General features: G+C 50.1%; 11 protein-coding genes across 11 annotated transcripts; 3 read left to right on the plus strand and 8 right to left on the minus strand.

Moving 5' to 3' along the window:
* Window positions 1-8: 8 nt before the first annotated feature.
* PG994_013666 (uncharacterized protein) lies at window positions 9-2,266 on the minus strand (the record flags this gene model as incomplete). Its single annotated transcript, XM_066865075.1, has 2 exons — window positions 9-1,599; window positions 1,659-2,266. The coding sequence occupies 2 exons, from the start codon at window positions 2,264-2,266 to the stop codon at window positions 9-11; spliced, it is 2,199 nt and encodes a 732-aa protein (XP_066710036.1).
* Window positions 2,267-3,568: 1,302 nt separating this feature from the next.
* On the minus strand, window positions 3,569-4,569 carry PG994_013667 (Cloroperoxidase; the record flags this gene model as incomplete). The annotated part of the gene is made up of 4 exons (XM_066865076.1): window positions 3,569-3,747; window positions 3,818-4,092; window positions 4,168-4,408; window positions 4,467-4,569. The coding sequence occupies 4 exons, from the start codon at window positions 4,567-4,569 to the stop codon at window positions 3,569-3,571; spliced, it is 798 nt and encodes a 265-aa protein (XP_066710037.1).
* A 1,393-nt stretch (window positions 4,570-5,962) lies between these two features.
* Window positions 5,963-6,917, minus strand: PG994_013668 (uncharacterized protein; the record flags this gene model as incomplete). Its single annotated transcript, XM_066865077.1, has 3 exons — window positions 5,963-6,186; window positions 6,272-6,567; window positions 6,700-6,917. The coding sequence occupies 3 exons, from the start codon at window positions 6,915-6,917 to the stop codon at window positions 5,963-5,965; spliced, it is 738 nt and encodes a 245-aa protein (XP_066710038.1).
* Window positions 6,918-7,345: 428 nt separating this feature from the next.
* Window positions 7,346-9,024, plus strand: PG994_013669 (uncharacterized protein; the record flags this gene model as incomplete). Its single annotated transcript, XM_066865078.1, has 4 exons — window positions 7,346-7,358; window positions 7,455-8,279; window positions 8,311-8,387; window positions 8,446-9,024. 4 exons carry the CDS (start codon window positions 7,346-7,348, stop codon window positions 9,022-9,024), a joined length of 1,494 nt encoding a protein of 497 aa, XP_066710039.1.
* A 312-nt stretch (window positions 9,025-9,336) lies between these two features.
* PG994_013670 (uncharacterized protein) lies at window positions 9,337-9,998 on the minus strand (the record flags this gene model as incomplete). Its single annotated transcript, XM_066865079.1, has 2 exons — window positions 9,337-9,897; window positions 9,975-9,998. 2 exons carry the CDS (start codon window positions 9,996-9,998, stop codon window positions 9,337-9,339), a joined length of 585 nt encoding a protein of 194 aa, XP_066710040.1.
* A 33-nt stretch (window positions 9,999-10,031) lies between these two features.
* Window positions 10,032-10,620, plus strand: PG994_013671 (uncharacterized protein; the record flags this gene model as incomplete). Its single annotated transcript, XM_066865080.1, is given in 4 exon segments — window positions 10,032-10,144; window positions 10,293-10,370; window positions 10,456-10,530; window positions 10,542-10,620. 4 exon segments carry the CDS (start codon window positions 10,032-10,034, stop codon window positions 10,618-10,620), a joined length of 345 nt encoding a protein of 114 aa, XP_066710041.1.
* Window positions 10,621-10,790: 170 nt separating this feature from the next.
* On the minus strand, window positions 10,791-11,588 carry PG994_013672 (uncharacterized protein; the record flags this gene model as incomplete). The annotated part of the gene is made up of 3 exons (XM_066865081.1): window positions 10,791-11,123; window positions 11,206-11,326; window positions 11,347-11,588. 3 exons carry the CDS (start codon window positions 11,586-11,588, stop codon window positions 10,791-10,793), a joined length of 696 nt encoding a protein of 231 aa, XP_066710042.1.
* A 54-nt stretch (window positions 11,589-11,642) lies between these two features.
* PG994_013673 (uncharacterized protein) lies at window positions 11,643-12,426 on the minus strand (the record flags this gene model as incomplete). Its single annotated transcript, XM_066865082.1, has 2 exons — window positions 11,643-12,195; window positions 12,398-12,426. 2 exons carry the CDS (start codon window positions 12,424-12,426, stop codon window positions 11,643-11,645), a joined length of 582 nt encoding a protein of 193 aa, XP_066710043.1.
* Window positions 12,427-12,844: 418 nt separating this feature from the next.
* On the plus strand, window positions 12,845-13,241 carry PG994_013674 (uncharacterized protein; the record flags this gene model as incomplete). The annotated part of the gene is made up of 2 exons (XM_066865083.1): window positions 12,845-13,011; window positions 13,046-13,241. 2 exons carry the CDS (start codon window positions 12,845-12,847, stop codon window positions 13,239-13,241), a joined length of 363 nt encoding a protein of 120 aa, XP_066710044.1.
* A 450-nt stretch (window positions 13,242-13,691) lies between these two features.
* PG994_013675 (glycoside hydrolase family 61 protein) lies at window positions 13,692-14,531 on the minus strand (the record flags this gene model as incomplete). Its single annotated transcript, XM_066865084.1, has 3 exons — window positions 13,692-13,695; window positions 14,115-14,336; window positions 14,431-14,531. The coding sequence occupies 3 exons, from the start codon at window positions 14,529-14,531 to the stop codon at window positions 13,692-13,694; spliced, it is 327 nt and encodes a 108-aa protein (XP_066710045.1).
* Window positions 14,532-15,786: 1,255 nt separating this feature from the next.
* Window positions 15,787-17,166, minus strand: PG994_013676 (uncharacterized protein; the record flags this gene model as incomplete). The annotated part of the gene is made up of 2 exons (XM_066865085.1): window positions 15,787-16,793; window positions 17,154-17,166. The coding sequence occupies 2 exons, from the start codon at window positions 17,164-17,166 to the stop codon at window positions 15,787-15,789; spliced, it is 1,020 nt and encodes a 339-aa protein (XP_066710046.1).
* Between the last annotated feature and the right edge of the window lie 7,599 nt (window positions 17,167-24,765).

The raw sequence follows: 24,765 nt of genomic DNA on the forward strand, positions 1-24,765 counted from the left end.
TTCTCACATCACCGTAACGGCGACCCAAACTGCTGCTGGTGCTGTTGGTGCTGCTCCTGTTGTTGCGCCTTCAGCTCCAACCCATGCCCGCTCTCCGCAAAGTTGAGCATGAGCTCTCTGGAAGTCTGGCGCACATGGCCCTGCCGCGCCGCGAACCGTAACTGCGCCCGGGTCTCGGCGTCGAGCGAGTGCGCCAGCGTCGCGATCACGTCGGCCTTCCAGGGCGCCAGCCGCAGCGTCCGCGTCTCGCGGATCGACAGCGCCACGAAGGCGAACCCTGCCACCAGCGTGGCCAGGGGCAGGACCACGAAGCCCCATCGCACTCTCACGTGCAGTGTCCAGGTTTTCTGCGTGCCTAGAACCTGCGTCTGCGGTCGTTGCTCAGCCCTCGTTGTTGTGTCCGGGCTTGACGGTGATGTTGCCGCTGAGGATGCGTCGCGGGCCCAATTTGTCAGACCTGTGGCAAGTCTCTTCATGGTCGCTGATAGGTCGCTGCTGTTGTAGAAGGCTTGCGAGGCGGAGGTTTGGAAGAAGCCTTGTTTGGCCTCGTACGGTGGCCAGATCAGCGAGCTGCTCCCACCGAGGAACAGCTCATGACGGATGAAGTAGATCATGCTGCCAACAGCGTTTTGGGTGATGTTAAATACTTTCGGAACGACGAGATCGGTATCATTCAGATGAGTATCGTCCGCTGGTTCCAGTTGCAGATCTTGGCGAAGCAAGTCGCCACCATCGTTGTTGTACAGACCGGCCCCGATTTTCTCCCGCAGAACTTCAAACTTGCCACTTTCGGTCTGATCGGCAGGTCCGAAAGACTCTTGGACTCTTTTCGTTTCCATGTGCGTCTCGTTTTCCTTCAAACCTCCCTCCATAACTAGGGCCTCGAAGCGTTTGATGCAGAAGTACAAGGCGCATTCAGTGGCGGTCACTTTGGTCTTCGCCCAGCTGGTCTGGTTATTCTCGTACGTACCGGAGGCCCTGATAATGCCTAACGCAGCGACTAATCTGTCGTTGTCTCGATGTGAAATGGTATCGCCGGGGCTAGTTGTTGACCCCACAGCCATGTACGCTGAAAGAATATGCCTGTGTAGGCTATCTGCGTTACTCAAGCTTACGTAAGGAAGAGAGTATTTGGTGTAGTTGTCCGTCAACATGATTGTTGATGGACTTGGCACGGTGCCCGATGTTGCCTCTTCGCTCGCTTTGGCCAAACGATCGGAGACGTCGTGACAGGAGCTGCACACGCCAAGGCTCAGGAACGGAGGCCATGTGCAGTTTCCGCTGGGGCAGTGGAAATTGACAGCCGAGGGGGCGTCGGTGAAACCATTGTAGATGGCTGCCGCCATGTTCAGGTCCGGGATACTGGAGAAATCTTCCAGGGAGAACCGGGTCTTGTTATTATGTGATATCATGCCGTGGGTGGCAGCATTCGGATTAGGTGTAAATGACCCTGCTTCGAGGCGGCCGCCATAGGGAATAGTAGGCGGCAATAGGTCGTGCGCATCTACCAAGTGCCCCTCGTACGAAATAGCGCCCTGCAGAAGAGGGTCGAAACCGAGCAGGAGAACGGTCACGAGAGCGCCCAGTGTAGCCCAGTGTCTAGATGCCCCCCTCCCGTCAACGTCGAAGTTTCAGGCCATTGGGGCGGGCGTGCTCACCTCAGGTTCAGCCAGTACAGCAACTGTATGCTACCCATAGGTCCGCGGCTGGCTTCGTCGAACTTCTTGAAAGACATGAGATTGTCTGGTCTCCGCCGAAGCCAATTCCACTTTTCCTGGGCGAGGCACGCGCCGATGGCGAAGGCGAGCGCTCCCCGGGTCGTGGCGCCTAGAACCGCTATCACTAGGCCCAACGGAATCTTGAAAGAATCAAGCGGCCGGCCGTTGGCGTAGACCAAGAGCACAATAATCGCCAGCGCAGATGCTGTAGCGAGGAAGCCTAGCAGGAGCTCGGCTCTCCAGTTGTAGCGACGCCTTCCTTCCTTGTATTCTTGCGATAAGAGACCTCGTGACTCGATCTTGGGCTCATCTTTGCCTTTGAGATAGTCGAATGAGAAGATGGACGATGTAAGAGATGGCGTATTTCGTTTATGGCCTTTTGCTTCACCCGGCACTGGTTTTCTGTAGTCCTGGAGGGCCGCAGTGGGTAAGGTAGGCGTAGGACATGCAAAGGTTGGCTGTGCGCCATATTGATTTGCCGGCGGTGGCGATGCACCTCCAGTCGCCGAAAGACACCAGTCTTGGAGCGGTACATTGTGGTATTCCATGTCCAGGGAAGCTTCATGACAAAACCATGCAACTTGATTACCATGAAGGAATCGTTGGGGCGTAAGATGGTGCGTAGGACGGACGAGGACTTGCTGTGCCCCAAATACTTTGCGAGGACCCGGTGCCGCCTATGGTATGGCATGCAAGACTGTACTTCCCGGACGATATGTGCCCAACCCAACGATAGCCAGCAAGGGGAAGCGACGAGTTGGGTATATAACAAGCTCCAACCACCCAACGGCCAGGCACCAACCCTAGTTGTCCTCGGAGTTATGTGTTAGTCTTGCGGCGGGGCCATCCTCTGTATGGGGTGAGACCATCATAAATGGAACGGACTCAAGACCTGCTCGGTATTGAATGGACCAAACCCTTGTAGTATCTTTCCAATAGATGCATTATTATATGCAGTTGGTCGGACAGTACATGAGGGCTGTGCGATGATGTACCCGCAAGACGTGTGTGTTGGTCCAATCAGAATCGCCGCCAGTCCGAGTGCTGGAAGCGGCACAGTTCGTATCGCCACAAATAGAATAGCTGTGGGCACCCGGCTCCCAACTGGCCACCTGCTGTTTAGAGTAGCAGATGCTGCTGCCCATGTCCGTCATTATGCCGGAAGACTATGCCAATCTGATCCGAGTCAATCAATGGACAAGTCGCCTAAGTTTAGCAGCATCCCCAGCAGTCAAGTCACCCGCAGTCCGAGGTCCGCCTGATTCAGAATCGGATTCGCGACTACCCCGGCTCTCTGCAACGGGTCTGGAATATCCGCGCAATTGGGGGGCCCTGGGTTGGAAAGATGGCCGGCCCCGCGGTTGTATTTCTGGAGACCGCCGTATCAACGCCCAACTCAGCGCTGCGATGAAATTGAAAGAGGGTTCGTACCGGTGACACTAACCGAACTCAACCTTAACAATGTCTCCACCTCCCGGTCCGTTATTTTGCCGTGCGACGACGTTCCTACAACAACTTACCCGGGAAATACAAGAAAAACATTCAATCCCGTTTTCGAGAAGATAAGACAAGGAGTCGCTGATATTAGTCAATGCATTTCACCGGATATCTCCCAGCTTCTTAGGTGCATCCGGCACGATGAACCTGGCCAAACAAGACTCGTATTATACAAAAGCTAACATCTAGAAACATGATCCATTCTGTTTCTTACTGGCTACAGCAGTGTACTTCGATCATCTACACGACCAGCTGGTTTTAAAGATGATAACGTCTCTCCGTAATGAGTCGAGCACTGCCCAGCAGCGCAATAGAACCTAGCTCAATCCATCTTCCTGTTTCATCTGAACATATCACAGCTCATTTCCAGCAAGAGGTCTCTGCGATTCCGGAGTTGTACCCATCATGGCTGATCCATTGACAAGAGATTCCGTCTCAGCAACGACCCGAGCTATCATACTCTCTAGATGTTCCTGGGTAAGAGCGAACTTGGACTTCTCCCAGCCAAGCTCAAATGGCAAGCGCTCGTTTTCTGCCCCAGCATGATTCGTTAGCGTATTGCGGTATTACGTCAGTGGAATTTTGACAGAAAAAGACCTTACCGAAGAAGTACTCCACAAACTCCCGGCGCACCGTCCCCGCACCGACATCCCCGAACGCGAGGAGGTAGATGGACGTCTCGGCCGTGCTGGCGGGCGACCCGGACTTGTTGAGCTCGAAGGCCGGGTTCGTCCGGTTGGCGGTCTGCACGCGCCCGAGCCGGGCCGCTGCCGCCTGCCGCACGTCGATGACTGGGTCCGGCCAGTAGGACCGTGTCTCGGCGAAGACGGTGGGGTCGAAGACGTTCTGGTGCGAGCTGAAGAAGGCGTCGGGCCGGCTGTATATTACGGTTAGGGATTGATGTATCCTGGCCCAGCACATGCTTTGAGTACTGGCTAGGAAAGAAGCTTACCTAAGGCTGGCGTCATGTTCAATGGCATTGTGCTGGCTGAGATGGTGCAGCGAGAGCCGGGTCGCATTGGCCACCGGCACGGTGCCCAGGCCCGCCTGGAAGAAGAAGTCCGTCAATGGGCGATCAAGATTGACGGCATCTTCCAGTGCATCGAGGATCGTGTCTTTCTCAATGTCTCGCCCATCGTGCGGCAGGTATCCGTGGTTTGCCAAGGCGTTTAGCAAGGGGCAGGGGCTTCGTGCTGAATTTTCATAGATGAGTGTCACTGTTTATTCTGCAGGCACATTGGGAGGTGTTACTTACAATCTCCTGGGCCGGATGGCCTCCATACTCTCGATGCGTCCGGATAGCCAAGGCCGCCCCTGCGAAAGCAGTTGCTGCAACAAAGACTGTTCTCATCATCCTGACTAGCTGTGAATTGGTGGAATTAAAAGAGGTATCAAGTGGTATAGATTTTAAGTTACTTGTGAAACAATTCCTGATTTCAGAATGTGATACCTGACAAAGCGTTTGCTTTTATACCAGAAGGTCGACGTTGATTGCCTTGAAATACTGCCTGGACGAGGCAACCAAACGTATTTCGACAGGGAGCGGGACCAAACCAATTGGATTCAGAAATGCGACTGTAGTGCTGACCCCGACTCGGCGGAGATCCCTGCCATTTTGATTCTCAATTGACAACTCCTGAGACTCAGGCTCTTGATTGGTCTTGATACTGGGCTGAGTCAGATGAAAATTCAGCCCCCAAGTTGCCTCAGGCGCTTATGCCTCATGACGTGATTAAGGAACGGCAATCCAAGCCGGCAAGTTCATTCGGGCTCCCCGAAAAGAGAGGGAGGTGGAAAGAGCTGCGCAACGATGGACGGATTAATAGTTGTGCACAGTGAGGCTAAGTGCAACTGAATAGCAACCGGCCTTTGAACCCATGTTTCTTCATGTTCGTAGAGCCTTTCGGATGACTACGCTCTATGTTCGCAAAATCTGCGGACTTAGGGGTCACGTGAAGATATGCAACCCCTGCCCGCCCATTGGATCGAACCTCCTGCCCACCGAGTTCCAAGCCGTCTGACATCTGGTCACTGCCTCATACCAAGACAGCCAAGACAGCCAAGACCTGACCTGAAAGGTCAATCCCGTCCGTACACCTTACAGATATGCAGTCCTGCGGTATCCCATCGTACAGTAGGGTCTCTAAACAACCTTTCCTGGCTAGCCGGCGGTGCCGTGTCCCTTTATCATGTGGCAGTTGCCGCGCAAGAAAGTGCGCCCGCAAAATACATAGCCCTTTAGGTTGAAATGCAATCGAGAGAAGCCTTGCCAGAACTGCACGGCCCGTGACGAACGGGCCGGCTGTGAGTTCCGCGGATCACCTAGGAACGCCGGGCCCACCGCAGAAGTGGCGATGCTTTGCGCCAGCGAATCGACCACTTGGACGAAATGGTCAAAATATTGATCGCAGATCGCGAGCAGTTCCCGTCGGCAAGCGTCAGCTCTGCTGTATCCGCTCCACGGAGTCCCGGTCCTGCATCGGGACCTAGGATACGTTCGTTGAGGAGACTGCTTCTTGCGAAAGTGGTCCTGCGTACTGAACTTCGATGCATACCAAAGGCACCAAGCCATCAATGAAGAAATAATGAGCCTTGAATAAATGTTTCTTTGATTCAGACTACACGAATCTAAACACCTCCATGAAGCTAAAGAATGTAACCAAGGTTCTTCGTGTAATGGGTGTTGACACCAAGCTAAACACATATTTCAGCGCTATTAAAAGCTATCTTTCCTCGATATGAAAGCATCACAGTTCGAAGCGGGATAGCATGGCCCCGGCAAGCTTGTCGAAGATCTTTCTCCGACGCTCCACCAAGTCCATGTAGACCTCACGTGGCTCAGTGGCAATGGACCCGACTACGACCAACTCCTCACCTTTCGGTAGCTCCTCGTAGGCAAGATCGGCGAACTCGTCGACTGGCATGCCCAGGGCCCGGCCGTTTTCGATACCCATCCAGTCGTGTAGCTCGGCTAACCCAATCATAGGTCAGAGATATTGTACAGCAAAGGACACTCCCCAGCGATGAGGGTTTTGAAGGGGAGAAGGAAATCTCACTCTGCACAACTGGGGGGTACATCTCAATAATCTTGGTGGATTTGTGGCGGTTCTGCGCGCGGGAGCAGTCGACGAATGCGGTCAGTGCCGCATTGGAAGCCGAGTACGCCGCCATGGTCGCTGCGGGCACCAGGGCCAAGTGGGTGCCCGTGACGATGAGCCCGGTGGGGTAGGGTTTCTCTTGCAGGTGCGGTAGGAACTTGATCATGAGGTCGACGTTGCTGATGAAGTTGACGTTGACTTCGTGGTGGAACTGGGCGAGGTCGAATTCGAGGGGTCTCGACAGGCGGGTGGCGCTCTGGACGCCCGAGTTCAGGAATTCTCAGTCAAGGGACGGATACTCGTAAATGACTCTGTTTCGTCTCACGTCATCAGCATTCTCTACCTCTAATGTCCAAATCAATCAAGCCAGGAATGATGCTGCTCACCTCTTCACGAACACGTCGATACTGCCATGCTCGGTGATATCGACCTGGATGCCAACAACGTTTTCAGGGCCATGCTTGTTTACAAATTGGTCTATGCGGCCTTGCCGTCGACCACTTACAATGACACGAGAACCCTCAGTCACCAGCTTCTCAGCCATGGCGGCACCGATGCCCGAGGTGGCTCCGATGATCAAGACCGTCTTGTACGGGAAAGGCATGGTGTATGGGTATGGAAAGATGATTTGAGAGTATGTATTTTTGTAAGTAACGCAGATTCCTGTGGGATTTTGCAACTCGTTGGAGGGGGTAATCTGTCTTATACCACCACCAGAATTTCACTTGCCCTAATCAGTGGTGTTGCGGGTGGCACTGAACATGCCTCTCAATAGTGAGAGACTAGTCGAATGTGGTTAGCCTTCCGGTTTGAAAGTCACACTGCGTGCCGTCTAGCCAACGATGCACCGTAAACCGATCGCGTCGCATGCTAAGTATGACGTCTCCGGAATGCATACCTGAAATAGTTTAGTCACTTCGATGCTATGGACAGATTTCATTGGTCCTATCGTATGTCCAACGTCGAGCAAATCTCAATGCATCAGGCCCGGCGTTGAACGCCCCAAATCAACAAAGAGCGGTACTCGAGGCCATGGTCAATCGAGGTAAGCCGTCACTCGACTGCCGGCCTGCAAGAAACGGAAACTCCGGGTAAGCCGAGGACACCCCTTGATACTTCCTTGTCGTCTGCTAACACCTAGCTCAAAAGTGTGATTTGCAACGTGATGTATGCGGCCAATGCTCTCGCGCCGGCATCGAGTGTTTCGGGCGCCTAGATCCCAATGAACTCATCATCTTGGACCAGACCATTTCCACCAAGCAGAAATTCATGGCGTGCCAGGAAGGTATTGCCACCATACACAGTCTCATCACCCCTGCGCTTGAAGTACACGCACGATCCGCTTTCTTCTCGCACTATGTCTTTGGTTTCTCCCGGAGCCAGGGCGCGCTCGCCGCCCTGCATCAGACCACAGCTCCCGACAGCCCCCTCTCTGCCGCCGTCGATGCCGCGGCGCTTCTGTTCCTGGCGAAGCATTACCAGGCCCCGGGGTACCACGCCAAGTTCGTGTCCTCACCGACACATCAAGGATGTGAACTAATGCGATTGGCTACTGCGTCCTACGTTGTTGCCACAAAGCGCTTGCGCAGCGCCCTGCATGCCGCTAGTCTATCCTCACCCGAAAGTGCGAAGAACGTCGTCGGTGATTCCCGCCGCCACTCAGCTTATGGGGATGAGACGTTGCAAGCGGTGCTCCTACTTGACCTGTACGAGAAGCTGGCGGTGACTGGAATAACACGAAGCCCAGGGGCAGTTGCCGCGACGACTTTGGGCATCGACGAGAAGAAATCGTGGATGAGTCATATCCAGGGCGCGCTAAGCCTGCTTCGCGCGGGAAACCTTGAAGACCACTTGGAGTCGCCCGTTAAGCGTCGTCTGGCGGCTCGGCTGGCTATGGCACTAGTCGTCAGCTGCGGCATCGCGGGCGTTCATGTGCCCAGAACTAGAGCAGCTGCGCGCTGGGCTCGTACCGTACTGTACTAACGTGGCTGCATCAGACGAAAGACAACACGGCCAGGTCATGGACTCCTCCATCATGCGGTTGGACCCCAAGTTCGCCGTCACGAATGTGGTGGTCGGCGTGGTCAATCTCACGGCCGACCTTAGGCAGGGGGAGTTTAACACCCGACGAGATTCATAGCCGCAAGCAGAAACTGGATCAACAATTCATCGAGATGGAGCAGGCCTTCCCGTCATCGTGGCAGTATGGGAGAGTCATCGCCAATAGTATGTACCCAATGGTGTACGGTGGCTACTACGATATATACGCGGATCATTTCGTGACTCAGGTGCGCAATGTGGTTCGCACCATGCGTCTCCTTCTGGCCAGAATTGAAATGGGGTATTCTGATACTGCTATATCGAGCCTTTATCACGGCGGAGATGTACGTACTACCGTCGAACGGTTTTGCGACAACATCGTGGCCTCTGTGCCCCAGTTCACGCGGACCCTGGCAAGACCTCAGAATAGGATCCCCTTCAGTCCACTGCAGTCGCTGCAGTGTTTCACGTTACTTGGTCCAATGTATTTGGTGGAGCAGCTAACCACGCGCTCTGAGCTTCGGGGATGGATCATCACTACGTTGGAGTGCCTGGCAGAAAGTGGCGGGCTACACATGGCCAAGACGGTAGCCAGAATCCTGCGAAGTGCCCCTGAGACGAACTACTGGCATGTATATTCCTTGTTAGGTAGCTACGCTTTCGCGGCGTAGGAATAGACATCCAGTCACAATCGACGATGCATGGTCTCTTCATCGTGGCACAGACCGTTTCGCGTGGAAACACACCTGGTAAGTTGGTGATGGTGCTACTGGCCTGGGGCCCGGTCAATGAAACAACCGGAAGTAGGTATTGCGCTTACATCACCTATGTAGGACAGACCCCCCTGCAGGGCATCTCATCTTGCCTACTGTGCGGCAGGTTGATTACTACCGGGTCAACCTTGGAAGTCACTAAGCAACAAAATCATGCACCACCGAGGAACCCTTCTGCCACTGCTAACAATCGATCAGCACCAATGTGTCTCAGCAGTTCAGATTTAGGGTCAGCCTGCTCCGAGACATCCAGACTGGTGCCGAAAAAATGAGCCGGCTCCCGCCGAACCCGCATACGGTTGGTTCCCAAGGCTTTTGGCCATGAACAAACCGAATCATGTCCCTCCCGAAAGCCTGAGCCACTTCGATCTGAGGCTCCGACATGTGCATGTTATAGTTTCGCACAACACCAAAGCCAGATCCTGATGTGGGTCGCTTTTCCTTCCAGGGGTTCGGCTCCCGGAAGCGGAACTTGTACACGGAGGACTCCGTTGGGGCTGCTGCCGCCCACGCCTCAGTGAGGACATCGGTTCCAGCACGGAAAACGATCCCCTGGCAGAATCGGAGCACGGCCATATACGCGCCTTCATCATCATCATCATCATCATCATCATTGTGACCCGCGCCCTCTGGCGTGGCGGGAATCGAAACACCGTAGGCTGCATAGATGGTTTTGGCTTCGCCCTCCCCAAGATGTTTCTTCAAGGCTTTGAAAAAGGCGTGCCCTATGCCCTTTTTCCGGTATCCCAAACCCAATGAGAAAAGCATGCCCTGTGGCAGATCGCGAACGTTAGATTCAATCGCTAGAGAGGGTTTTAACGGACGAGGAGAAAACAAAAGTGACTTACATCAAAGTCGCAATCTCTAATCATCATGTGTCCGCACCAGCCCCGACCGCCGTCATAATGGGCCGGATGTCCAAGAACGTGTCGGAGGCAGAGGTTTTGGGCTTCGTGCTGGGATATACGGCTTGCAACGATGTCTCGAACCGGGCAAGCCAGTTAGCGCAGTCCCAATGGTGCTAATACTCTAAAGGATTTGATGGCTCATGTTCTATTGGTAGGCTTCCTTCCCACTTCTACTGATCCGCCCATTTGCTATTTTCTCTGGAATCTTCAAATTCTAACTGCAATACGTCTTGAAAAAGGACCGACGGTGGTATCCAGGTCCATCATTCCCGACCCGTCCAAGTTGCACATTTGGGGACTAAAGAATGGGGAGGTTATGCATGACTGCGGAACTAAGTGAGTACTTGATAATTGATTACCATCCCCTACTCTGGAAAACTACTGACAGGTAGTCTTCTATTCGTAACGAAATGATATTCAGCATCGGAAAGCTCGTCAGCTTCTTGTCCCAGGGCACAACACTGCCGGCGGGCGTGGGCGTGGGCAAACCCAGAAGGTGACCCTCAGGCAAGGGGACGATTTTGCTGTAATAGAGATCCTCTTCCACATTGGGACACTGTTCAATGTCTTCGAAAAAGATCAATAGATGCCTCTTATATTACTTTAGCAGTAATTAACACTGACTGTTCTATACTTTAAGGTAAATAAAAACCAAAGACTCATTTAGTTGTCAAGGTTTTATCGAGGAGTAATTAGACACACAACCTGGAATAACCTATATTAAACCGGATCAAAAATGTGCGCCGTCCATCATAATCACAAGCCCCTCTTCGCTGCCAGCTTTCTCATGTCCGTTGGCCACGTATCAAAGTACGGCGCGGCCATTTCTTGGGCTACCGCTGGATCCTTGCTGTTCAGCGCCTTAAAGTACCAGTCTTCCTCGGCGGCCGTCTCCGGGTCCGTTGCATGAAGGCGCAGCTTGTTGTACGTGTTCGTGGGATCGACAAATTTCTGGAACACTTTGCTGCGTTCTTGCGAGTATATATTCAAGAGTTCCTCGGATCGGCCTTCGTTGAGGATCATCTCTAAGGCATCGGCCAAGGCAGAGGCATCGAGTATTCCAGTATTGAGACTGAGTCCGCCATACGGCTGTCATTAGATTGGCTTGAGTTCCATGGAAAAAGAATTTCCGAGTGGACCGGACGGGGCACGACGGTCATGGGGCACTTACATTGTTCACATGTGCTGCATCTCCCGCCAGCAAACAGCGCCCACGTCGGAGCGTCGTAGCTAAACGTTGGTGGATCCTGTACAGGCTGGCCTGGATAATCTCGTATTCCAGGGGCCGGGGCCTTGCATCAGGAGGTCGTACAAGGAGCGAAGATGGTCGGGATGCGCCAGTTCCTCCGCGGAGCGAGTGTCGCCGGGCTGCTGTGCTATGGTGAACCGCCAAAGGCTGGTCTCCCCTAGCTTGGGCTCCGCCAAGGGGGTCATGACGGTGTAGTAGGTCGGATGCATGACATAGGCTGTCGGGTATTTGGGAACCTCATAGTTCTTCATCAAGACGTCCGTGGCCACCAGCTGCTCTGGCCACGTGTGGCCAGTAAAGCGCATGTTGAGCAAGGACCGAGTGGCAGACCTCGCACCGTCTGTGCCCACCAAGTACCTTCATGTGAAAGATTCGTCCTCCTCGGTGCTGGCATCACGGGCGACAACATGGACCGCTTCCTCGCCGTCCTCGTCGCGGATGGCCTTCAGTTCGTGGCGGAACAGAACCTCAACACGGCCCGTCCCGAGGCACTCGCCGAGCAGAAGGCGAGTGAACTGGCTCTGCGGCAGGTTGAGCTGCCCCGCGCCCGCGGCATACGTGGTGTCGCCCTCGGCCGCGAACGGCAGGCTGGCGATGGCCTCGCCCAGCTTCTTGTGGCGGCCCGTCCCGTCAACGTCCGCCGGGAGCTTGCGCCAGCAGAGGCCGTGCGTCATGAAGCCGGCCCGGCGCAGGAGGTGGTAGACGCCCGCCTTCTCCAGGGCGAAGTGGGAGGCGCCGTAGTACCCACAGGCCCGCGGCGCAGTGCCGGTGTCGGCCTCCTTCTCCAGGACCCGCACGTGGATGGCGGCGCGGGCGGGAGGGCTAGGAGGAGGCCGACGGGACCGGCGCCGACAATGAGGACGGGGGTGGGTCCGCGTCGGCACCCTCCAATGACGCTGGGGTTGCAGGCTTCTGTGACATAGTGTCTGTCGTCTGCGGCAGGAGGGCTGGAGACTAGGCTTGGAATTTGGATGGGTCCAAATGAAGGTTAGACGGGAGGGATAAAGGGCCTGACACTTTTGACCGTCTTGCAGTAGCAATAAAGAAGAGTGGTTATATCAAAGGGCGAGCGCCGAAAAGGGAACCGACCAGCGATAGCTACAAGGCTACTCACTGAGTCGCGGCAATTGCGTAGATGGTCATAGTAACCGTACAACTGTAATTCGGGGGTCTGTCATGGATGAAACCATATCCGTAGATGGAAACCAGTGGGGGAGAAGTGGGGGAGATACTCCCCAGATCACCGGACGTAGGACAAGCGGTCGCATCTGCTCGGGTTCTCCGCAGCTTGTGGTACGGAGTACAATGGGCGAAGTCTTGGTGTGCATGCATGGCAGCCCTTTATTATGCCCGGTAATTCCGGATGCTAAAATACGATAGCCGGCTGTCACCAGGGAATTCGAAACTGTCTGGACTCGGTCAAGGCGACCATTAACATCATATATCAAGTCTAGGAGTATACGGAATTCTTCTGAGCCTGTTACAATATCCTGCCCGATGACGACAAGAGCTGTGTTGATTCATGCACGGCAACGTATAACTAATTAGCTAACTCTGCCTTATGTTCTACAACGCCACGTACATCAACTTCGCCGCGCCCATCCTCCTGATCTACATGAAACAAGGTTGCCCCGAGGCCGAGACGCCCGAACTTCTTCTGCTCGTCGGCCGGGCCGTTGAGATCCTCGAGGTCATGGACGAGTGCACCGTCGCGCTGAAGATGGCTAAGTTGCTCCGTCACGCACTGGAGAAGGCGAAAAAGGGTTTCCGACGACGGCATCCACAACGACGACGCCCGACTTCAGTCCGCTTCCGGCCACGGGGACGGAGCAGATGAGCCACTACCGGGGACGCCGGGACTCTTTGACGGCGACATGGGCCTGGAATTTGCCTTTCCGCTGGGGAATCTGGACGAGGTTGGGTCGCTGTCTGTGCCAGACGAGGGTTTTTACATCTGACCTAGTGGGACACAGTTCGGACCTAATTATGATACGTGCGGGATGGCACAGCGGTCGTGAGAATAGCTTGATCGCTCCCATGTTACGATATTTCATATAGCAGCGTAATGCGTTGCTCAGAAAGACATGAGCTTCTCCTGGTTACAGGGAAGCCCTTTACTTAGAAATAACACCGACTGTCCCCCCTCCCCAAGGTTCTACTTGGATAGTATACCCACCGGTATACCAGATAAGACATATATGGCCGATGCTCCTAGTACGTTCCGAATCGCCAGTGTAGTTAAATACAATTAGCCACTCCAAACTTTTGGGCCAGGCACTGTGTAATTCTGAGCAGAGAGTTAGACACTGCGAAGTATTTATTCCCAAGAGGTCAAATCCACTTACCTTCGTAACCATGTCGCCATTTACATGGCCAGAGATCGCGATGCCAGGGTCTGTTCCTCATCATCAGCTTTTTCGAACCTTGGCGAGTTAGTAGCAGCGGGAACTACTTTACTTACCGGTCACGGAGTACCCCCCGGGAACTTGACCAAGTACTCGGCGCCCGGCACGCTCGTCCCGTCCCCGCGGACGTCGAGCTGCGCGCAGTCCGGGTAGAACTGCACGGGGGCGAGCTCGAGGTTGACGATCTCGTGGCGGATCAGGTACTTGCCCGGCTTGAGGCTCGCGGGCACGACGACGCCGTCCCAGCGGTCCGTCACCTGGTTCTCCCAGAGGTCCCACTGGAACCAGCCCTCCTTGTCGCCGACGGCGTGGCCCTCGCGCAGGCCCTCTTCGGCGATCTTGAACCACTCGAGGTCCGCGATGTCCGCCGTGCTCAGCGCGGTGCAGCCCTCGTCATTGTTCGTGGAAGGGCACGCCGCCATGTACGCCATCAGGGGCCCCACGGTGTGCACCCAGCCGAAGCCGTCCTCGTCCCACGAGGCCGCGATCTTGCTGCCGGCCGTGACAGGGGCGTGGTAGGCGCCCGCGACGGCGGCGCCCTTGAAGTTGCACGTCATGTTGCTGGACAGCGGGTCGGTGATCGGGAGCGAGTTCCAGGAGCGCTGGATCAGGTTGGACTGGCCTTCGTACGGCTCGTGCCACACATAGCTGCAAAAAGTACGGGGGTTGCCCCGTTAGCTGTGCTGTTGCCTCCTGCAATTGAAAAATTCAGAAGGGGAAGAAGAACGGTCGTTGCACGTACCCCGGGTAGGTCACATCGTCGATGATGTATTTCTGCACACCGCCGTGGGCGAGCGCATGGCCGCTGAGGGCGACGAGGCTTGTCGCGATGGAGAATCTCATCTTGAATTGACTTGCAATTAGATCGGTCAGAGGAGAGCAGTGATGTTACAGCGAGTGGGTAACAACTGCGGTTTTCGCCGTCTCGTCATCTATATGTTGAGTAGCTATATATACGCAGTATTGACTACTCCGTAGGTCGGTTGCTATCGTCTGACTCTGCATCCCCAATACCCAGTCTGGGCCCCAGTTTGTTATGCACTGCGACTAGGTATAGCGTAACATTGGCTCGTATTAAGCACTGCTGTCGACCTCTGTTATCAAGCAACCAATACCAACTTCCTAGTTGAGCAAGCCGGGCCTCGGACAAACCACTCCGTTGCCCAATGGGATGCAGAGCGCCAAAACCGGCCGCCGAACCAAGGAATAGGTCAGACGGTTTGGCCGCTTGCCGTCGGCATGATCGGAGTGTGTACCTGATGTTGATCGTTAACCCGGGCTTGGTGTAACTGCGGACAGATCGGTGTTTTAGTGTCTTGGCTGAACCCTTTGCTGGCGCGTTTTCTGGGGAACCATTGGGTTCGCCGGCGGTGATTGGCTCGCTCGGTATTCATCATACCGCTGTTGGATATTTATAGTAACCTACGGAGATGTTATCGCGAATCTAGCATCGTTGGTCAGCACCCTAAATGGCCATAGCGAACAGCGCAAGCAGAATTGAATGGTTGGGATCCACGATAGACTGGTTGTAATAATATGGGATTTGTAGCAATTAGTCTTGTAATGTTTGAAGCCGGAAGATCGGTAACGGGACGGTGTACTATCTGACTGTAGAGACTGCAGAGAGTCCATCAACTCCAACGAGCCCAACCTGTAAGATGCCGCCAGCTTTGGTATGTGCCTGGTCTATGCCCTCAATCTAGAAAACCGAACATCACCGTGGGCGGGAGAACCGCCCACCTCGCCCCGCCTCCACCCGGGAAAACCAAACAAAAGGGAAACCAGAAAAATGAAATTGGGGTATTGATGTTTCGGCCGTGGCAGACGAACTCCTTCCATGGTATTTGTCGAAATTCCAAACGCCCCTCACGCCAGATCCGCTTGATGCATTACATGTATATCTCATTCGGAAGAACCACCCATCGGAGGAACCACGCTCGCAGGCAGCGCTCATGTTTCGTGACCTTTCTTTTATATCCTTTTCCGTTATCCGTCAAAAGCGCTTTCGTTCTTCTTCTAGATAATAATTTCTTCTTCTTTTTCTTCTTCGCTGGCAATCAATCATAACGATCATCGGTCTTCGTCACCACCATCATCGTCATCGCGACTTGGAGCTCGAGGTCGTCGACAGCGACGGCGTCTTGGTGTAGCCCGGCCGCTGCTTCTCGAGCCGCTGGCGCTTCTCGTGCTCGCGCAGGAGGGTGTAGACGGTGCCGAGCGGCCACTCGTGGATCAGGTGCTTCATCTCGGGCGGGCACACGTCCGACTCGTGGTCGCGGATCTCCTCGGCGATGCGGTTGGCCGCGAGCACCTGGTTCCACGACAGGATGCGGTCGCCGATCAAGAAGGCCGGGTAGCGCGCCAGCGCCAGCTCGTCGAGGATCCAGTTGCGGTTGAAGTAAGGGCGGCTCAGCATGTCGTACAGGCCCGGATAGTAGGGCGAGTTGGCGGTCTCGCCCCACACGGGCTCCAGCTGCTTCATCCACTCGTGCCGCGGCGCGTAGTTCTCCGGGTGCCGCAACTCGTCCCCGGGTTCCCCGAACGTCGGCGGCAAGGCCTGCTCGAACATCGCGAGGCCCTCGACACCCAGGTCCGTGTCGGGGCCCTTGAGGCCCAGCCAGCCGATCACCATCTGCGCCTGCCGGTACACGGCGCCCATGTGGCACAGCAGGCCCGACGACTCGGCCGCGTTGTTCCGGTTCACGCACAGCGCGTCGATCCACACGTACAGCGTGTTGGGCGTCTGCTGCGGCGGCTGGTGCTTGCGCGACTTGCTCGGGTCGGGAAGGATGGACCGCACGTTGCGCAGCACCTGTACGAGCCAGCCGGGCGGCTTCCGCGCCGGCGGCAGCGTCCGCTCCCGCGCTTTCCGGTCCCACACCTCGCGGTTCCCGTTGCCGCCGCTGCCGTTGCTGTGTATGCTGATGTGTGTGCTTTCCTCGATGGGGGAGGATGTGTCGTTGAGGGAGATGGCGGGCAGGAAGACGGCGCGCACGTGGCACAGCGCCTGCTCGATGGTGGTGGGTATCCGGATAGCCCGGTCGTTGACCGTCACGTATTCGGTGGTGATGGGCGCGTCCCCAGTAACGACGAAAGGGCCACGAACTCGAGCTTGTCTGTCAGTGTCAGGTTGACCAGCCGGCACACCACACGGTCCCCTATGTCTTTCGCCGGCTGTAGTTCGACCATGCGTATCTGGTTCTTCGCCAAGTCCAGCCTCTGCTGGACCGCTACTATGTTGTCCATCTGCTCGGTTTTCTGTGGCTTTCCCTTCCCAACTCGATCGCAGTAGCTAGTAGGGTGTGAAAGTATAAGTTGCAGGGCGTTTAGAACTTTCTTCGAGAGGCGAGTTGGCGATGTGAAGTCGGAATTAGCAATCGACTGATGATTAAGTTTGGTCTCAGGTTTCGTCTGAAAAGTTCAGCGAGTGTGGTAGGTCCCCACCCCTACTCACGAGTCAGTGACCAGCTGCGGGCATGCTGCTGCTTTTTACCTGTTGCGCAGCAGTGCGGATGCAAGCGGGAAGTCAAAATGACTGTGCAAGTAAGATGAAACTGGATTCCTGCGAGCGCAGTGCAACGGTCCCGCATGGGAAATTATGGGTATTCTAGAAGAAAAGAAGCAGCGGCAGAAGGAGCGGGTATAAGCGAGCGCTGTTTTTCTACGTGTGTAAGTGGGCGAACTCCATTCAGTAATGACATGACACGACCAACCAACCGAGCACGACGAGAAAAACTGTTGCAGGATATCGTCTGCCTATTTTTACAGGGGTCGAGGCGCAAATTCGTGGGGGGTGGCAGAGGTGGTCTGTAGCGACATAGATGATAGGATGTGGACATTTCAGCTCGTTTACGACCAGGGTCAATAATGCCCAATCTGGCTTGCCTTTGACAGGCTTCTTCAGGCAGCGCACTTCAGCTGAAAACGGAACAAGCCCAACAAACCCCTTATCTCTTCTCCCTATCGTGGGAATCCAAAGCCAGCTACTACGTTTGAGGTTATATGATCGAATGTTATTTAATCAGCATTTAGGGAGTGCATTACCTCCCTCAATGCACGTTGAACATGTCTATCCAGGCCAGTGGTTCGGTCGGTAGTGGGCTCTCGATCCCTGCACTCGCTGTGGCTTGGGCTGAACAGAATACGACGGTCTCAGGACACGATACTCCGTAGCGATAGACAATTGTATGTTATGTGTTCCGCTTCAAGAGGGCCTTCCTCTTCATGGGCCGATACAAGCACGACTGTTTCTGTCTTCCACCATGTTGAATTTCCTGTCCACTGCCAGCAGGCCTGTAACAGGGAAGGAGGAATATGCCGAAATTTGAGACCCTGTCTTGGCGGTGCAGGGCTCGATCTATGGCCCCGGCGCCCCCTGAAGGTTGTAGGAATGGCTAGTCATTCGCCCCTAGCATTTCCGACCCTGGCCTTTTTCGTGAAATTGCCATGACACGACACAATGCCCATTTGAACATCAGGCCTTACTGACATCACTGCTTGTTTCTGTTGCAGCGCATCCTACCTGGTCATCGCCCATTTGTCGGAGAAAATATCCTTTTATGGTAAGGCAGCTCGATTAATTTCAGACTTGCCACTCCACTCGGGCCCAAATCACGATAGTGTCGCAGCCCAAAAAGGAATACAGGCAGGGACTGCCCTGCTAAAAACCCGAAGTCTGGGGTATCGGATTAGTCACTGCCGTCGTTCTTTAGCGGGTGATCAACAGTTTCTTCTTTTGGCAAGTTGGGCAAACTCCAACGGCTGGGATGGCCCCTGATGCAAACCGCTGCAGCCCGGCTTGCCGGTTTCATTCAGCCAGATGCGACGCTAAAGCCCAAATATTGGGAGCGACATGCTGACCGCGTGGGTGCAGCATGAATTACATAGTCGACGATCAATGACTCGGCCATTGCTGTCTGCATATTGATTCGGCTGACGGAACGAAAGGCAGAACCTCGATCCAAGAAAACCTGGACGCAACAGGCTACTGCTGTCACTCCCTGCATGAGCCACGTCAAATACCGACCCGACCACTACTAATGTACCTTACCAGTGCTGGAACTCCCACTCCACTTGCAGCGGACAGCGGCATGGGAATTGAGTGGATAGTGCGAACACTGTCTGCAAGCCAAGACCAATGAACAACTCGGCCAGTTAAGAAAAACCCTACATCTCAACGCTTATCTCAGCAGTTTCGACAATTGTCACCACTTTATCCATAATGAACGAACATGGGTTATTCTCGATTTCGACCGCCTGCAAGCCCAACGTCTTTGAGATGGACAGGAGATCGAGGGGCCTAGTGGCGGGTTCACAAACCAAGCGGCGACTGTCATCGCTAAACTAGCACCAATGTAACGCGAAAGTACGGGTAAAACTCAGGGCAGAACTCAAGGCACAGGCAAAGCCAAATCCTGCTGCCGTTTGATGCTAGGCAACTAAAAGGCCGACCTACGACCAACATTACATTCCCCGCTCCACGCCCCTCCTCGATCCTTCGCTTGCCGTAGCTCAAGCTCGTGCCCCAAAGCCAGTGATCTGCACTCATCCAACAAGCAAGAGAGGTGCAGGCCGGCCGCTGCCCACGGTCGTCTGACAGATACTGTATCGTCGATCAGTAATTACGGCTATGTCGGCGACACGGACGGCCCGAGATTGTGATTCACCGCTGTTTTGCCAAAGGCCGGGCATCCGGCGTCATCCGGCGTGGACACGTGTGTGATAGACAAACTTCTCGTTGGTCGTCGCGGCAGTTGCCTGAGGTCCTTATAAGCCATCTCATTTGGGGGAGGGGACGTTAGGCTAGTGAGGGCGACAGGCGACAGGCTCCCTCGTACGGGTAGTGCTGGCTCGCTTGCATTTCCATATTGGGATGGGCAGATCCTCCTTATCTGTGCCGCAAACCTCATTTCATGCGCACTGCCAACATTTATTTCCGTGACAGGCCCTCTCACGACTCACGAGCGACTAGTGGAAAGGTGCCTGTCACGCTAGTGTCGGCGGTCCGCCGAAACAGGGGGAACTTGTTTTAGCTTGCGCAGTGAAGTGCCAGAGATGCGTGAAACGAACGATTCTTCTAAAGACTGCCTCTCCCCCGTGCCTTTTCTGTCGTTGAAGTTGCCAACTCTGCTATCAAACCGAGTTTTGCGTTTGGGGAGGAAGCCGGTTCCCTGAATGCCAAGAAACCATCTTATGATACGGCTAGGGCCTTGACGAACGAACGCTTTTTCGGCTTATACCGGTATTGCCTTGAACGAACGATGCATGTCCCTGTCTGGTCCCTTGCAGTTGGAACCCGTGGAAACACGGCTATACCGGAGGCATCGGTGCTATCCCTCGACTATTTCTGAGACCATACGTGAACTGCCGTCTGCACCAGTATAAGACGAACGAAATGATCGACCCGCCAACATAGTCAAGTGCCGTTTGTGTGTCTAATCAGAGCGACATAGCCGGCTGTTGGTCTTTAAATGCCGAAGTGCGCAGAGCCTCTGGCACTGATAGAGGCTGGATACTTGATTAATTAAACGATATCTCCTACGTAAAATCATTTGTCCGATAATAGAGACCATGTCCTGAAACTAAGACAGATGATATTAATGTAGTGCCACTTGTTATAGTCAAGGATAAGTAATTTATACACTTGCCTCAGTACCTAGATAACGATAGAGATATTAGTTATCGCATAGGTCCTTTTCGTACGAAGTTTTTATTTATAAAGTTTATCTTTATAATAGCTTTTAAGCACCCTAAGCACTTAGCCGTCTTATTATATAAGCAGCTATTTAAATTTAATATTAAACTATATTATAACTTAAGTTTATTTTATTTATAATTATTTAAAAAAAAATCGGAAAATTATAACTTTAATATAATTAGTAATATTAAAATCGCTTTATTTTCTTTTAATTTATTTTAACGGTTATATTATTAATATTAGAATAGCAGGAACTAAGGTCTTTTATACTACTCTAAAAAAAAGTGCTACGTACCTACGCGTACGAACCCTTTTTCTATTTCATAAAGAGGGGTATACGATGCCCCTCGTAGCTCGTACTAAAGATAGACATGAATAATAGAATATAGTAATACAGCACCACTTGAACCCCTACTTATGCGTACGTACGAAAGCTTATTTAATAATTAACTTATTATTTTATTTTTAATTAATTAATTAAGCGGTTAAAATATTAAGCTTTTTTTAAACTTATACAATAATAGCCTCTTATAAGTATTATTAAGTAAAATATTTTTATTATAAGCTAAGGCTTCGATTTAATATATATATTAAAAACTAAGACGTATAAGTGTTTTTTAAATAAGTGTTTATTATTTATTAAGTCATTTAAATCTTAAAGGAACTACTTTTTAACCGCGGCCTTACTTATATCTATATAATCGAGAGTTTAAAGGTTTAAAAATATCTCGTAAATAAATTCCGGTAGCTCGCTACCTGTTAATTATTACTTTAAAAACTAATTCCCGGGCTTAATATTATATTTAAATAAAGTTAACTTTATTTATATTTACATTTAATATTAATTAATAACGATAAAGTAAATATTTTTAAACTTTTTATTTTAATATTAAAAAGGGATTTAAATTTAAAAACTATAATATATAAAAAGTATATATTAATAAATATAATAATTAAAGTTTATTAATTATCTATTTTATTATAAAATAATTTTATATATAATTACTATAACGTAGTTTACCACTAAATTAACTATATTATTAAGTCGGCTATTTTTTTTTATATCTTACCACTTTTATATAAATTAATTTAACCTTAACGCTTTAAATTAATTAAAATTACTTTTTATTTAATTCGCTACTTAATTTTTTATTCTTTTTATATATTCGCGTATTATAACCTGTTTCGCCGTAAATATCACAGCGCCTTCTACCGGTCGCCCTCCACTTCGACGAACCCCGCGTTCCGCATTTATTAGTTACTAAACGCTTCCCTTCTACCTTCTCGTCTTATAGCTTTTAAGATTCTTATATAATAAGGGCTCTTTTAAACTAAACGCGCGATTTTCTAATTCTTCGGCGCTTAAAAAGTATTAAATTAACCTTTTATAAAATACGTATTTAATCTTTTATAAAAGTTATTTTATACATTATTATATATATATTATTCGTTATTTAGTTTATAATACTTAAAATTAATATCGAGGAGCTTTTTTAATAAATAAAACCCTTATTTTTAATAAAAATAAAGTGTTTAATTATTTATTAAAAGTTAAATAATATTTAAAGGTTATAAATACTAGCTTATTATAATACGTTTAAATTAACTACTACGCTATAAAGTAAAAGCTTTAAAAATAATTAAACGATTATTTTTATTTAATTCTACGCCTTAAGTACTACCCCGCGAGGGACTAACCCGCCGATCGTAACACTATGCCCCTTTTTTAAAGGCATGCCCTTATACTTAAGGCGATAAACTCTTAATAACCGCATAATTTATTTAAGCTCGGTATAGAAAAACCTTAAGGCTTTTATATAAAGAACTAATCTGTACAAGGCTTTACCTGCTTACTAGCGATCTTGCCTAGGCAGTTAAAGAGAGAGCTCTTATCCGGCAAGTGTAGGAATCGAGCCCACGTCTTTTATTTAATAAGTATATCTAGTTATTATATTATAGTACGTTTAGATTAATTACTATATTATAAAACAAAAGCTTTAAAAATAATTAAACGGTTATTTCTATTTAATTATACGCCTTAAGTACTACCCCCGCTGGGGACTAATTTATAGATCGTAATATAGCCGTCTTTAAACGCGACGAGCTAAGTATAAACGTTTAAAGATATATATTTAATTTATTTATTATTTCGTCTAAGTAATAAAGTATTAAACTAGATGCGTTAAATATAGATTTAATACTATTTTTTATTAAAATAATAAAATACGCGGCTTTAAAAGCGATAAAAAACTTTAACTTTATAATATAATTTATCGACGCCTTAATAAATAACTTAATTTCTTTCGAATAAATACGCTTTAATAACGAATAAATTATTATATTTAATAGTTAAAGTAAGTAAAAAAAGTAAAGAGGTATATTAAGCGTAATAATACCGTTATTTTTATAATATTTTTTAATTCGGCCGAAATATAGCTTTTATAACCGTTTAAAATTAAAAGGCGATAAAAGCCTTTCGTCCGCGCTTTAATATATCGAAATATCGAATTTAGTTTAAGCTCGTTTCGTTATCGGTTTAGCCGTTAAAAATCGGTTTAATTACTTAATCGCCCGGTAGGTCGTATTTATAGAGTCTACGGTCGATAAAGCGTTTAATTTAATACTTACTAACGCGGTCGCCGCCGCGCGACTTTAAAAAAAATTAGCTATATTTTTTATAATATTAATATTAAGAGGTATCCCTTGAGTATTTAAATTAATTATATAATTACAAAGTATTTTCTTTTTAATTAGATTTAATTTATATTATAAATATCGGATTTCGCGTCGAGGTTCGATACCGCGAAGTCGGTCGCCTAGAGTAGCTCGAGAAACGTCGTACACTTCCGCAGCAGCTCTTTAATTAATTCGATTCGGACCTTCTCGCATCGCTTAAATTATTAAAACGATACGATCTTTTTTCGATTAAATCGGCATTATAATTATAAAGATATTATATATTAAAGTTTAATTACGTAAATCGAAAAAAAGAGTGGCCGACTTAATAATATAGTCGACTTAGTAGTAAACCACGTTAGTTATTTAAAATAAATAACCGCTATTACTTTAAGTTTTCTAGTTTTATTCGTAATAAATAAATATTGCGTAATTATATTATCGCTAATTTATTATTAATTTATTTTTTAAATAAATAAACGAATACTTAATTTTAAAAATTTATTTATAAGTTATAAAAATTATCGCAATAGTTTAAAATTTATTATTATATATTAACGCTTTTTAAAATAATATTATTTATATTTATAAATTTTATAGCGATGATTTATTCGTAATAAGCGGTATTTTAAATAAAAATCTTAATTCGACTAAATTAATAATATAATAATTATTATTTAAATTTATAATATTGTTAGTTTTATTTATATTATAAATAAATTAAACGAGAATATCCTTAATAAAATCCTGCTTTAAAATAGAAAAAAAAAGCTAGATATTCTCTTTGGATATATAATAAACGCGTCGGAAATCTATCGTCGTAACTAATATAGTTTTTAACTTAGGGTGACCGGCGATAAATCTCTTTACCTAGTGGATTCTAAGGGGCAGGGCGCGCTGGTCTATTTTAAATAGCCGGGCGACGAATAGCCGGAACACGTTATACTTAGGGGTAAAGCCTAGCTGCGCCTGTCGGATAGCCCAGGTTTTAAGATATTCCTCCTGGGCGAAAGAGAGGGTCCTAGCGGACTCCTTAGACTCGGTCCGGGTCGGTCTGCCCCTAATTCTGTCTCGCAAGGTGGCTCGGGGTACCTTAAGTCTTTCAGACGCTGCACGTTCCGACTCGCCAGCTTATACGGCCAAAATGGCACGCTGAATGGCGGATTCGGGGGTTAGGATGGGCATAGCTAAAAAGCACGAGAAGTGACGATTTTGGCAGTATCCTCTAATTACTAATGAGGGGGTTGGATACTGACTTATATGCGAAAAGGGGGTTAGGGGGCTTCGCTTATCGGTAGTCAATTTGGGTGGCTGCCTTATGTGGTAGGACAGCTAAGTGGTTAGGGTGCTGTAGTTATTATAAACTGGAGATAGAGAAAACCCCCTGACTACACTGGTCATAACACGGGGTCAACGGCGCTCCGAGGAATGTGCGCCGCCGTCTTGATTTTGTCCTCCTGGCTAGATATCTAAGGAATGCATCAGGCAGCCCCGGACACAGAGGTCCGATTTGCACCTGAGAATATAAGATACAGGGACCTGCTCAGCTTTCGTTTGGGGCCTCTAGGGGCTTATCATTCGACGTCTCTGGTTGCTTAGATAGTTCTCAACATCATCCTCATCGAGGAAACTAATCAATAATTCACAAAGAGTACAGCTTGCGTTGGTAGTTACGACTTAGCTGCTATCTGAGTCGGGAATACG

The sequence above is a fragment of the Apiospora phragmitis genome (genome assembly GCF_038363925.1).
Source record: "Apiospora phragmitis strain CBS 135458 chromosome Unknown utg000011l:1.0-3236445.0:1.0-3240683.0, whole genome shotgun sequence".
In the NCBI taxonomy this organism is placed as follows: Eukaryota; Fungi; Ascomycota; class Sordariomycetes; order Amphisphaeriales; family Apiosporaceae; genus Apiospora; species Apiospora phragmitis.